Raw genomic sequence first — 13558 nt, forward strand, 5'->3', positions numbered from 1 at the left:
AGGGCTGTCACAACTATTAAATAATCGCTCATCCCAATTATTTGAAATCATCGCAATTATTTCAGATAACCGCAATTATTGTGAATCTTTAGAAAACAAGGGTGATCTGCAGTATCTGCTGTATTTTACATCCACTGTCCTTGATCTGCACTCACTGTTACATTCAAATGACATTACTCCATCATTTGACTTGTATTAGCTTTGTATTTTTTATTAGTTTTTTTCCAGACTTGCTGTATCTACACAGCAAGACCCTCATATCTAGTTTAAGTGCTCATGACAGTCTTCAACGTTAAGGTCACTCTATAGTAAATAATATTCGGGGTTTTTTTAAATCACATGTTTAAAATATCTAGTTTCTTCATTGAATAAAAAATGTATAGTTACATTGTCAAAGCCTTAAAACAGACAATTAATCGCCATAATCGCAATTATTTATGGAGCGATTTTAGTCTCATTAATTATTCACACATAAAACACGATGTACACTTGCGTAGCCAGTTTCACGTGAATGAAACCTAATTCACGTGCAAAAATTATATATATACATTCACAAAAAAACAATTCACGTTCATAAAATAAAATTATATCCTCATAAAATATGTTTCACAAACGCTTAATACAATTCACAGACGTACAACTGTGCACAAATATTTAGAAAGTTTAAAATGTACAAGTTTATCATTGAATGTGAATGTGCAAATCGTCACTCACGTGTGAATCGCCCTGGATTTGTTTGTGTGTATTTTGTGACTGTCTTGGCAGCGCTGTCCCTCCCACTTGAGTTGTCATCCTGTTTAGCCAATCAGATTCAACCTTACCATTCAACCAATCATAATCGTGGAGAGCACAGAACTCAAGGAGCACTAATGTTAGCACTAAAGGCTCGTTTGTACAGCTTCCCTAATCTACTCTCTGAGCTGTGATGCTGTATTAAAACATAATACAATAAATCTGTTTTTATTAACTTATTTTGTAGAAAAAAAGTATGAAATAGTGAGTGAACATGACCACTTAAAACTACACAACCAGCAGTCACTTCCACTGAACTGCTAAAATCCGTCTGGGTAACAAACTGTTCCTGATAGATGAGATGTGGTCATGTTTGTATGTCCATACAATGTATGTTTTAAATGAACAAGGGCAAACAAGGACAATAAATGACTAGTTCTTGGAAACATTGTTTTGTATGGGCGCATAGATTTGTAGCTAGCCGCCTTTTGGAAAATATCTCGCTTAAGGGGGCTGAAAAATCACTAAATTGGCAACACAGGAAGTGAGTCAAACTGCGCAAAAGGTGCGCAGAGCCGTTTTCCTTGAGTCCTGTGCTCTCCGCGTTTATGATTGGTTGAATGGTAAGGTTGAATCTGATTGGCTAAAGAGTATGACAACCCATGTGGGAGGGGGATGCGCTGCCAGGAGAGTCTCAAAAAACACACACACACATCCAAGGCCATTCACACGTGAGTGACGATTTGCACATTCACATAACACGATAAACATGTACATTTTAAACTTTCGAAATATTTGTGCACAGTCGTATGTTTGCGAAACGTACTTTATGAGAAAATAGTTTTGTTTTACGGACGTGAATATCTTTTTGTAAATGTATATTTATACTTTGTGGACATAAATTTTTATCATAAGGTTTTATTGATGTGAAACTGTTTACGCATGTGTGTATCTGTTTTACGCGTGAATAATTAATGAGACTAAAATCACTCCATAATTATTTAATAGACAATTAATTGTCAGCAAAATTTCATAACTGTGACAGCCCTATTTACAACATTTTCACATTTCTAAAGTAAATATTTGATCTTCATTGAAAAAATGTATTGTCAAAGCCTTAAAACAGACAATTAATCGCCATAATCGCAATTATTTAATAGACAATCAATCGTCAGCCAAATTTCTTCATCGTGACAGCCCTAACATTCACACATAAATGTAGTAGGGCATTTCATAGAAACAATATACTGCAGAATAAATACAAACAATATGGTCAAATGTTATTCTAAATATATATATATTTTACAATAAAACGTAATTCGAGTAAAAACCGGACTCACTGTTTTCATCCACAGCATAAACAGAGGTCCGGCCCACACACACCTGTTTGAGGGTTTGTCTCGGTGGAGAGGGAATGTGGTACCAGCATTCACCTGTGAAAAAAATGATGGGTAATGTGACTTCTAATGTATAATGGCATTAAGAGTCATGAAATCCCTGGTCACATTTCTAATTTGAAAAGGGTTGGAACGGGAGACTTAACGCCATGGCAGGGCGAGGGTAGAGAGGCGAGCAGGTGGAACAAAACAGAGGAATGATATGACTAGAGTTTTTCTTTTTTTGAACGATGAAACAGCCAATCAAAATTCATTCAAATTCAAGTGGTGTGAGCTTAGAAGAATAAACATAACATGATCGTCCTGTGGTGTGAAAGCTAATATAGGTATCATTCTAGGTGTGAACAGGTCTCTTCATCAGCAGGATTCTGTGCTCTCACCCGCTGGGTTGTGGGCAGACACAGAGCCCCTGTAGAAGATGGCACCATCCCTGGCAACGGCCCACACCTGATGACCTCCACCTATGGAGATGGACTTACAGGGCTGATCTGTCCCTACATGAAGCCAGGAGTTACCCTGTGGTTTCACAGAGACTTCTGGTTAGAGGACGTGCCGTACGCCCTGAACACTCAATCTTGAAAAACTGACTGCGTCCCCCCCTGATGGTCCCCAATGTGTAAGCCTTACAGTTTGTCAATTCTAAACAATTTTACAGTGCATTCCTAAATAACAGAATGTGTGAGCTCGATCCTCACGGCAGGGTTATCAGCTGTGACCCCCAGACGACACAGCACATCTCCCTTCTCACTGATGGCCCACAGAGGAACCTGCTCCACGCTGCACTGAGTCAGACACGGCAGGATGGTGATGTCACTCAGAGGGATGGGAGGAACTTTCTGCCAAGGTCCAGTGAGAGCGACCTGACACTTCCTGTAAGACACGACATGTGTTCTACATCATTTCCTGTGCAGATGCTGTAGAGCTGAAGTCCTTTAAATCTAAATGGATTCTAATTGAAAAAAAAAACACCGGGTTCACACCAAATGCGAATTAAGCGTTTTGCGCGAGTAAACTACATACAAAGTCAATGCAAAGACGCGTACAGCAGGCGGTGCGAACGACGCGAATCAGGCGGCGCGATTGCCGCGAAGGTTGAAAATATTTGTCATTTCGTGTCACTCACGTGAAATAACAAACTTTTCCCTCGAGTTATAAAGAGCGTGGAACGCGATTGTTCGTGTTTGGTGTGAACCCAGCATAAAAGTCATCGCAACAATATCATTCTTGTTATTGTTAAAGTTTTGATATGGATGTTGCTATTTTCTAAAAAAAAAAAAAAATGTATATTTGAAGAGTTTATTTCCAAAATGAGACAACTCAATGTTTCAAAAATCATGTCAAAATCATTCCAATTAATGTCAATCAAATTGCAGTTGGTTTGTTTTGATTTAAACCGTAATAACTCAAAAAATACAGCTAACTAACACCATAAAACACAATAAAAACATGATAACATAAAAACATTTTTTAAAACATTTCGTTATCTCGTTTTGGAAACAAACTTGTTGTTGGCCTTTTTTGGTTTGTTTTTGCTCAAAACTGACCTCACCCACCGCCTGCGTCGCACAAAGTCCTTCATCGTCTTATAACCGTGGAAGGTCCTGTACGATCAAGAGAAAGAAATCTAGCTCTCAGTTTGGATCAGAAGTACTTCTGTTTATATGATCATACTGACACAACATACACAGAGAAATCTGCAGCATACTGCCAGCCTTCTTTATCTGACCCTCCGGGTACATCGTAGTCTACGGCCCAATCAGACACCTGCGAAAATCACGTTCCGCCATCATTCAGAGACAGTGCAAAAGAAAAATACAACAAACTAGCATTTACACAAACAGCGTACCCATATCCACTGCGGTGAGGGAGGGTTGGTGTTCTCTTTGGTACACTCTCTTAGACCTGACGCATCGCTCCACATGTAGCGATCTGTTGGAAGACCCCTGAGAGAGAGAGGGGACGTTTGTAAGACATTGTCTGAAGGTCACACGTGAGTTAATGGACACTCACTTATCTGTGTATCCTGTCATCGGGTTCCACCGCTGGTTCTCATAGACGTAGACGCCCCTTACGTCCGTTATTGTCTGGTCAATATTTTCATTTCCTGAAATGAGAGAACTTTAAACGTTGATATTATTGTTTGAAACAGTGACGAGTGATCTTAAAGCAGGACTAGACGCAGGCGAGAGTAATGCAGTGTGAGCCACATGATGCAAAAACATCAACTTTACCCTGAGGCGAGTCTCCCCTGAAGCCCCCCGTGTAGACCCAGGCAGTGTGATCATGACCGATACCCCACACCACACCCAGACTGTTAGACTCCACACAGAGCAGGTGACCCGCAACCTGACGCCAGAACCTGACAGCCATCACACAGATGCTCATGACGCATAACAAACACACAATCATGATACAACATTACAATAACAAACCCAATGCACACACAGCTTTGAAGAAAAGTAAACGAAGAGCACTTCCATGGACATGCGAGCCAACACATGGGTAAAGAATTAAAAGATCAGAGATAAGCAAGAGATCAGCTCTGTTCCAACAACCAGAAAGATGTCTAACTAAAGTGCATTTTAATGCGATATCAGTGCAGTGTGAAAGAAGAAAGGCGTTATTTTGCTTTGTAGGATTCGAGAAGATTTGCGTGTGTCCTCGAATCCCAGAATGCAATGCAGCACGTGGATTGAATCAAATGCGATGTCGGCTAAATACACAGCCGCGGAAAAAATTAAGAGACTATTCCAAAGTTTCATTTATTCAGTATTTTAGATGTATTGCGTCCAGTCCAGTGTCTGTTGAATTTCAACAAACATCAGGATTCATCCAACAGAACGTGATGAAAATCAAGGTCATCACATAAAAAAGAATGTTTGAACTTTTCCTAAACACATGTAGAAATACACTGAACAAAATTATAAACGCAACACTTTTGTTTTAGCACCCATTTTTCATGAGCTGAACTCAAAGATCTAAGACTTTTTCTATGTACACAAAAGGCCTATTTCTCTCAAATATTGTTCACAAATCTGTCTAAATCTGTGTTAGTGAGCACTTCTCCTTTTCCGAGAGAATGCATCCACCTCACAGGTGTGGCATATCAAGATGCTGATTAGACAGCATGATTATTGCACAGGTGTGCCTTAGGCTGGCCACAATAAAAGGCCACTCTAAAATGTGCAGTTTTACTGTATTGGGGATCTGGGGGGATCCGGGTCCGGGGGATCCGAGAACCAGTCAGTATCTGGTGTGACCACCATTTGCCTCACGCAGTGCAACACATCTCCTTCGCATAGAGTTGATCAGGTTGTTGATTGTGGCCTGTGGAATGTTGGTCCACTCCTCTTCAATGGCTGGGTTAGGGTTATGGCTCACCCACACGACGCCTCTGCCATCTGCCCTGTACAGTGAAAACGTCTTGGTTACGGATGTAACCTCAGTTCCCTGATGGAGGGAACGAGACGTTGTGTCGAGCCGACAGATGGGGTTTGACTTGAGAACCTATCATCTTCTGATTATTTTGAAAAGGCCAATGAAAATTGGCAAATGAAATTTGCATGCCGGACTCTGCCCCGGACATCCAGGTATAAAAGGAACACAGCATGCAGCATTCATTCACCTCTTGGTCTGAGGAGCCTGAGCATCTGAACTGCTCCCAAATGAGCTGGACTGCACAGGGATGGAGTCGCCACTCTCCGCGAGGCGTCGACTGACGAGAGAGCGCATCTGCTGTCTGGTTCAAGACGCCCGGGATGTGTGTGGCTCGCAGGGAGCTGATCACCTGCTGACTCCAGAGGAGGAGGCGTCGGGCGAGTCGTGTTAGCTGCCATGAGCAAATGCCACCCTGACGATTGATATACGCCACGGCAGCTGTGCTGTCCGACCGGACCAGCACGTGCCTGCCCTGCACGAGAGGTTGTAGCCTCCTCAGTGCAAGTAGCACAGCCAACAACTCTAGGCAGTTGATATGCCAACGCAGGCGGGGGCCCGTCCATCGCCCCGACACTGCGTGCCCCTTGCACACGGCACCCCAACCCTGCAGGGAGGCATCCGTCATCACTACTACGTGCCTTGACACCTGCCCCAGGGGGACTCCTGTCCGCAAAAAGGTCATGGAAGACCAGGGGGTTAGGGTGTGCCGGCAGAAAGGCGTGATGACCATACGCCTGCTGCCGGTGTGCCACGCTCTCCAAGGAACTCGACTCTGTAGCCAGTGCTGGAGCAGTCACATGTGCATTAACCCGAGGGGGACCACCCCCGCCGAGGATGCCATGTAACCCAGGAGCCTCTGAAATTGTTTCAGGGGGACCGCTGATTGTCTGATAAGCTTCAGGCAATTCAACACTGACTGGGCACGCTCTGTAGTCAGTCGCGCTGTCATGGAGACAGAGTCGAGTTCCATACCGAGAAAGAGGATGCTCTGCACAGGGGAGAGCTTGCTCTTTTCCCAGTTGACCTGTAGCCCCAACCGATCTAGGTGCCGGAGCACCAGGTCCCTGTGTGTACACAACAGATCTCGCGAGTGTGCCAAGATTAGCCAGTCGTCGAGATAGTTCAGTACCCGCACACCTCTTTCCCTGAGGGGAAGGAGGGCGGCTTCCACGATCTTCGTGAAGACACGTGGAGACAGGGACAGACCGAAGGGGAGGACACTGTACTGATATGACCGCCCCTCGAAAGCGAACCGTAGGAACGGCCGATGACGAGGGAGGATCGAGACATGAAAGTACGCGTCCTACAGGTTGATTGCCATGAACCAATCCTGACATCTGACGGATGACAGGATGCGCTTCTGCGTGAACATCCTGAATGGCAGCTTGTGTAGGTGCTTGTTCAGGACATGCAGATCCAGGATGGGGTGCAGCCCCCCCGTCTTTCTTGGGGACAATGAAGTACGGGCTGTAGAACCCGTTGGACATCTCGGCTGGTAGGACGGGCTCGATCGCTCCCTTCGCCAGAAGGGTGGCGACCTCGGCCCGAAGCACGGGAGCATCCTTGCCTCTGACTGAGGTAGAGAGGATGCGCCGAAACTTGGGCGGCCGTCCTCGTCCTCCTCAGCCAACCTGACGGCCTGGGAAGCCGAAGCCAGGCTCCCAGGAACCGAGACGGGGGACTAGGGGTACGATCTGCCTCATTGCCCCTGCAGGGGGTGGTTCGATGGCCAGCAATGCGGATCCCTTGCCGGGGGAGAGCCCCGGGGAGGAGAACGGCTGTGCTGTTTTTCCTGCCTGGCGTTTGTGCAGCTCAACGAACTGTCTGACTGAGAGTGCTGAGGGCTGGTGTTTATACTCAACATTGCGCTTCGCCATGACGCAACGTCGAGTTGCCGTCCACTGTCGTGTCGAGAGTGGGAGTGGCTGTAACGACCTAGAGAGAGAGGAAACTCTTTTTGTGAGAAAGTGGGCGCTGGCCCCCCGGAGGAGGCCAGCAGATGGTGAGACGGGGCAGGAACCGTCCCTGTCTGATCCCCCAGCGATGTTGCTGGGGTCGGGCCAGATGGTAGCTCGATCTCCCTGGGGTCCACCCCATCAGGCTGCTTCTGCTTCCGCGACGGCTGCTGGCGGGGTGGCGGTTTCCTCTTCTATGTCCTTTTCCGGGAGGCAGCCTGAGAAGGGGGCCCTGGAACCGGACCCGGAGTCGAGGAGGACCGGGGCTGCTGGGAAGCAGATTCCGCTTGGGATCTCGAAGGCCTGGAGGCGGCCGAGTCGCGGTGGGGCAGGATGTGTTTGATCGCCTCCGTCTGCTTCTTCACCGTCGAAAACTGTTGGGAGAAATCTTCGATGGTGTCACCAAACAGCCCACCCTGCGAGATGGGGGCAGCTTTCTCAGAGTCCCTCATCTGCGCAAGGTTTAGCTAGAGGTGCCTCTCCTGGACCACCATGGTGGACATCGCCCGACCCAGGGCCCGTGCCGTCACCTTAGTCACCCGTAGAGCGAGGTCAGTGGCGGTGCGGAGTTCCTGCATTGCCACTGGGTCGGTCCTACCCTCGTGGAGCTCCTTCAACGCCTTGGCCTGGTGAACTTGCAGGATGGCCATGGCGTGGAGGGAGGAGGCAGCCTGTCCTGCAGCAGTGTAAGCCTTCGACACCAGGGATGCCAAAAACTTACACGCCTTGGAAGGGAGTCTAGGCCGAGCCCTCCAGGTGGCCGCCGTCTGCGGGCACAGGTGCACTGCGACAGCACGCTCCACCTGGGGAAGCTCGACATAGCCTCTGGCTGACCCACCATCGAGGGAGGTAAGGGCGACAGAGCCTGTCTGACGGGAACGGGCCGTGAGGGGGGCGTTCCACGACTTACTGAGCTCCTCATGCACCTCCGGGAAGAACGGGACCGGGGCCGAGGTCCCCGAGGTACCACGTATCAGACCCGAGGTACCACGTATCCAGCCGCAAGTGCTGGGGAGGAGGCAGTGTGGTACACTGCAACCCAATGCTCGCGGTGGCCCGGAATAGCATGGATGACATCTCGACGTCCGCTTCCTCCTGGGCTCGACCCCCCGAGGGAGGGAGCTCCGAGGATTCGTCGGGGTGTCGACGAATCCTCGGAGTCCGCGTGTCCATAAAGAACACAGCCACCCGTGACCGCAATGTCTGGATTGCCATCCGCCCGCACTGCAGGCAGGACGTATCCACAAAAGCTGCCTCAGCGTGACGGAGACCCAAACACCTGAGGCAGACATCGTGTCCGTCCCCCTCCTCGATGAGCGCGTTGCACCCACGAGAGCAGCGGGCCATGCCACGCTGGAGAAATTTGCTCTTTTAGAAGGAAATTTGCTCTTTGCCACCTCCGGAACTGCCGAGACGCCCAGGGGAGAGTAGCTGCAGGAAGGGACTGTCCGCTGCACCACGTCGTAGATTCCAGCAGGAAGGTAGATCGTGAGATCGCAGGTAGATCAACGAAGATCCGCAGAAGATCATCAGATGCTTAGGCTCTGAAGACCAAAAGGTGAATGAATGCTGCATGTCGTGTTCCTTTTATACCCGGATGTCCGGGGCGGAGTCCGGCATGCAAATTTCATTCGCCAATTTTCATTGGCCTTTTCAAAATAATCAGAAGATGATAGGTTCTCAAGTCAAACCCCATCTGTTGGCTCAACACAACGTCGAGAGACCGATAGAAAGGGAACCAGGATTGAAGAGAACAGCTCTCTAAAGTGCCAGACGCCATCGAATGTGAGCATTTGCCCACTCAAGTCGGTTACGATGACGAACTGCAGTCAGGTCGAGACACCGATGAGGACGACGAGCATGCAGATGAGCTTCCCTCAGACGGTTTCTGACAGTTTGTTCAGAAATTCTTTGGTTATGCAAACCGACTGTTGCAGCAACTGTCCGGGTGGCTGGTCTCAGACGATCCTGGAGGTGAAGATGCTGGATGTGGAGGTCCTGGGCTGGTGTGGTTACACGTGGTCTGCGGTTGTGAGGCCGGTTGGCAGGGGCAGACTGACCAGTAGGACATTCTGTCAAAGTCCAGAACGGCCATCCCACCGACAGCCTACGGCCGTGACCAGGGACAGAATGGCCATCTGGAGTATCGGAACTTTTCCCGGTGGGCCGCTAATGTAAGGGGTCAGAATGGACGCTTGGACCGGACAGACGCAAATGCACACACGTTACATACACCCCCCACCCCCCGTGAACAGAAATGGTGGAGGGCCGATGCAATCAACCCCCCCCCCCCCCGTCGACAGTAATGGAGGAGAGCCGATGAGGACCGAAAACTCCATAGGCCGTTTTCGCCTCCCAGTCCACCCCTACCGGTTGGATGTACTGTCAAATTCTCTAAAACGCCTTTGGAGACGGCTTATGGTAGAAAAATGAACATTCAATTCACGGGCAACCGCTCTGGTGGACATTCCTGCAGTCAGCATGCCAATTGCATGCTCCCTCAAAACTTGCGACATCTGTGGCATTGTGCTGTGTGGTAAAACTGCACATTTTAGAGTGGCCTTTTATTGTGGCCAGCCTAAGGCACACCTGTGCAATAATCATGCTGTCTAATCAGCATCTTGATATGCCACACCTGTGAGGTGGATGGATTCTCTCGGCAAAGGAGAAGTGCTCACTAACACAGATTTAGACAGATTTGTGAACAATATTTGAGAGAATAGGCCTTTTGTGTACATAGAACTTTGAGTTCAGCTCATGAAAAATGGGGGCAAAAACAATTAAAGTGTGGCGTTTATAATTTTGTTCAGTGTCTGACTGTTGTATTGCTTAAAAGTGAATCTGAGGTCTGACTTGTTTTCTTTGCAGCATTTGAGGTCTGAAAAAATACACAGAGCATCTTTTCAGTTATTTTCGCCTGTTTCTCCAGTTTTCATTTTCTGCAAATAAATGCAAATAGAAACAATAATTTTATTTGAAATTTGGCAGAAATGTTGTCAGTAGTTTACAGAAAGAAACAAAAAGAATCATTTTACCTAAACACACACCTCTAAAGAGTAACGTCAGACAAATTGAAAACAATTTTCAAATGGTCTCCTAATTTTTTCCGCAACTGTATACATGATCACCTTTTTCTTTTTAAATTCTGAATGTGAACTAGTAACAAAATGTTTGTTATGTACGGTATGAGCTCACATCTCAGTAAAAACATGCGCTGTCTATGAAGTCTACATTAAATTATAAACCAGTCAGTTCTGGTCCTTGATTCTGATTGGCTGAGCCGAGTAAGCCTGTAGCGAGGAAGGCGGTACGAGAACCATGGAGGCGGCCGGGGGTTCGGGCCGTCCGCGGGACGTCCAGCACCACAACCTAGCGCCGCGAGGAGGAGCCTCGGCTGGGCTGAGGACCGAGTGGCAGTGTGTCAGGGAACCGGACCACATTTTCTTTTTGTTTGTTTTTTTGTTTTTTGTTTTGTCCTCTCTCCCCTCTCTCGTTCCAGTCGCTCGGGATGCTCCCGGCTCCGTTCTCTCGCCTCGTCCGTGCATGTCCCAGTCACTGGGGCCCTCATGGGAGAAGGCCCCCCGGGGGGGGAGTAAGCACAGGCTCGGTGCTGCCCCCTGGCCTGTGAGGGGTGATGGGGGTATGTAGCGAGGAAGGCGGGGCAAGAGCCGTGGGGCGGGTAAGGCGGGGCCGGTCCCCACATGCCTCACGGGGGAGCTCGGGAGCATAAGAGGACGAGCGACCGGACCATCGAGAGAGAGGACCCGGGCCTGGAAGTTAAGTGGAGTTTGTTTGTGTTTGTTTGGCCGGCAGTCGGCCGCGAGGGGCTGCCGGCCTGTTTTATTATTGTTTATTTACTTTCACGATTAAAGTTTATTGTTTGAATGATGCCGGTTCCCGCCTCCTTCCTTCCGTTTTATTGAGCTTTGCTACAAAGCAGTAATAAAATACCCCGATTTATAACGGCTGACTGCATTACATAGCCTAAATATCATTTTATTTGATGAAACCTTGCTGCGCATATGGAATAGCCATTTTATAAAAGCAATAAGCTCCGCGAAGTAGTGGGTTACAGTGCATTTTATCGTGACACAACGCCCTGAGCTTAGGGCTGTCACGATTATGAAATTTGACTGACGATTAATTGTCTAATAAATCATTACGATTATGACGATTAATTGTCTGTTTTAGGGCTTTGACGATTACGACGATTAATTGTCTGTTTTTGAGCTTTGACATTTAATTCTCATACATTATTGACTCAGCGATTGAAACGACCATATTGTTCTGAATACAAGTTCTGAATTTCCAAGTTTTTTTTCTTGGAAAAAATTGGGTCATCATATATTTAAGGTTTAGGCTTTTACCTGTCAATAATACAACCGCCAAATACTTGTAAATTAAGTAAATTGATCAGGTGTAAATTGAAGCCACCATTAAAATACTATCAGTCATAGAAAAGCTTCTAGTCTGTTTTTTTCTCACTTGCAAGACTACAATAAAATTTTACTTGTGTGTTAATGAAATTTTGGTAGACTGGTTTTCACACTGAGATTTGCTTAAATGATATTAAATTGTACTGCAGGTAATTTGTATATGTTTTAGTGTTTTTTTTAAGTGATTGTGTTGTGGTGGTACATTTTACAAGTATTGCCATGCTTCAGTTACAATACATACACTAAAATATGCAATATGCAGATGCACTACAGCTCCCCCTAGTGTCTTCTATAGAGATGTGCAATAATTGCGATGATCTGAAACCATCGCGATGAGGTCAAACAATCGCGATGAGACGATTATTTAATAATCGTGACAGCCCTACCTGAGCTGTTATAAAAGGCACTGTAACCCACTGCTTCGTGGGGCTTATTGCTTTAACAGCTCACCAGGGTATGGAACAGAGCTCTGATAAGACCACCGAGAAAAGTGAGATGATGATGTTCTTACATCTGTTCACAGGGTAAATACTGAGCTGAAGCCTCCAGGCTGGGGGACGGCTCATGGACCATGATGTCACCTTTAGAGGTCACAGCCCACAGGGCCTGTTTAGACAGATGATGTCCCAGACCTCTGGATTCACAGCACGACTCATGCAACAGAGAAAGCTGCACACATTACGAACAAAACAACACCAACAACATGTAGCAGCCGAGTGTGTAGATCTACACATCAATCACGGACACGTTCCTGATTCCTGAACATCATTTTGTTTACAGTGTGATTGTCTTTAAAACAAAGGATTATTGAATGACTGTGTAAATTTATTTTACCCAAGTATTGAAGTCTTGTTGAGAGTGAGTTGCCAGTAAAATGGGACGTCTCTGTCGAGTGCGTTCAGCCGTGTACACAGCCGTCGTGTAGAGAGAGTCTCTGAACACAGGCACCAGCGCTGTCACTTCCTTTATCAACGCGTGCACGTACTGAAACACACGATACAAAAAAAGCCTGTTTCTGCTTGTTTTTAGTGTCAGTCACCACCAGTGTTGGGTAAGTTACTCTGAAAAAGTAATTAATTACTAGTTACTAATTACATATTCAATAGTGTAATTAGATTACTGTACAAATTACTCTCTCCAAAAAGTATTTAATTACTTATTACTAATTACTTTCTATATCCTATATCAACCTTGATATGTTAAGTGATTCAAGGATAGGCATGAAAGGGCTCTTTTAATTCATTCAAATGAATAATATAAAACTACATAGAGTGGTATTATTAACTGATCAAAGTATTACAAATGTGAGAATTATACATTAAAGCATGGATTTTAAAGTTAGACTTTGAATTTTGATTGCAATTCCACTATTACACACACACATATATTACACAAAGTATTTAGTTTAATTACATCAGAAGTAACTGTAATTAAATTACAGAAAAAATAAGAGTAATCCCTTACTTTACTTTTTCATGGGAAAAGTAATTAAATTACAGTAACTAATTACTCAGTAACTAGTTACACCTAACACTGGTCACCACAGTGTCAGAGTGGTTTGAGGAGTATGCTTTGTGGTGTGACGTTAGGAGTATGTCCA

At 46.3% G+C, this 13558-nt stretch overlaps 1 protein-coding gene across 8 annotated transcripts in view; it reads right to left on the reverse strand.

The window, feature by feature from the left end:
- The window catches only part of tecpr1b (tectonin beta-propeller repeat containing 1b), a 56781-nt gene that overhangs the window by 32465 nt on the left and 10758 nt on the right, over positions 1-13558 (reverse strand). For 5 of the 8 annotated variants that reach the window (XR_008963778.1, XM_057345100.1, XM_057345099.1 and 2 more), the window contains exons 13-22: positions 12793-12942; positions 12470-12627; positions 4361-4488; positions 4140-4233; positions 3976-4072; positions 3814-3893; positions 3674-3730; positions 2825-2999; positions 2510-2645; positions 2073-2165 (exon numbers count right to left, since the gene is read on the reverse strand). Coding sequence is in view for 6 of the 8 variants with exons in the window: in XM_057345100.1 (XP_057201083.1) it covers positions 2073-2165; positions 2510-2645; positions 2825-2999; positions 3674-3730; positions 3814-3893; positions 3976-4072; positions 4140-4233; positions 4361-4488; positions 12470-12627; positions 12793-12942 (1168 nt within the window). In the remaining 2 variants the exon portion in view is untranslated. The remainder of the gene's footprint in view (positions 1-2072; positions 2166-2509; positions 2646-2824; positions 3000-3673; positions 3731-3813; positions 3894-3975; positions 4073-4139; positions 4234-4360; positions 4489-12469; positions 12628-12792; positions 12943-13558) is intronic. The other 3 variants (XR_008963779.1, XM_057345101.1, XM_057345102.1) reach the window with 1 other exon arrangement.

The sequence above is a fragment of the Triplophysa rosa genome, linkage group LG11 (genome assembly GCF_024868665.1).
Source record: "Triplophysa rosa linkage group LG11, Trosa_1v2, whole genome shotgun sequence".
Taxonomy (NCBI): domain Eukaryota; kingdom Metazoa; phylum Chordata; class Actinopteri; order Cypriniformes; family Nemacheilidae; genus Triplophysa; species Triplophysa rosa.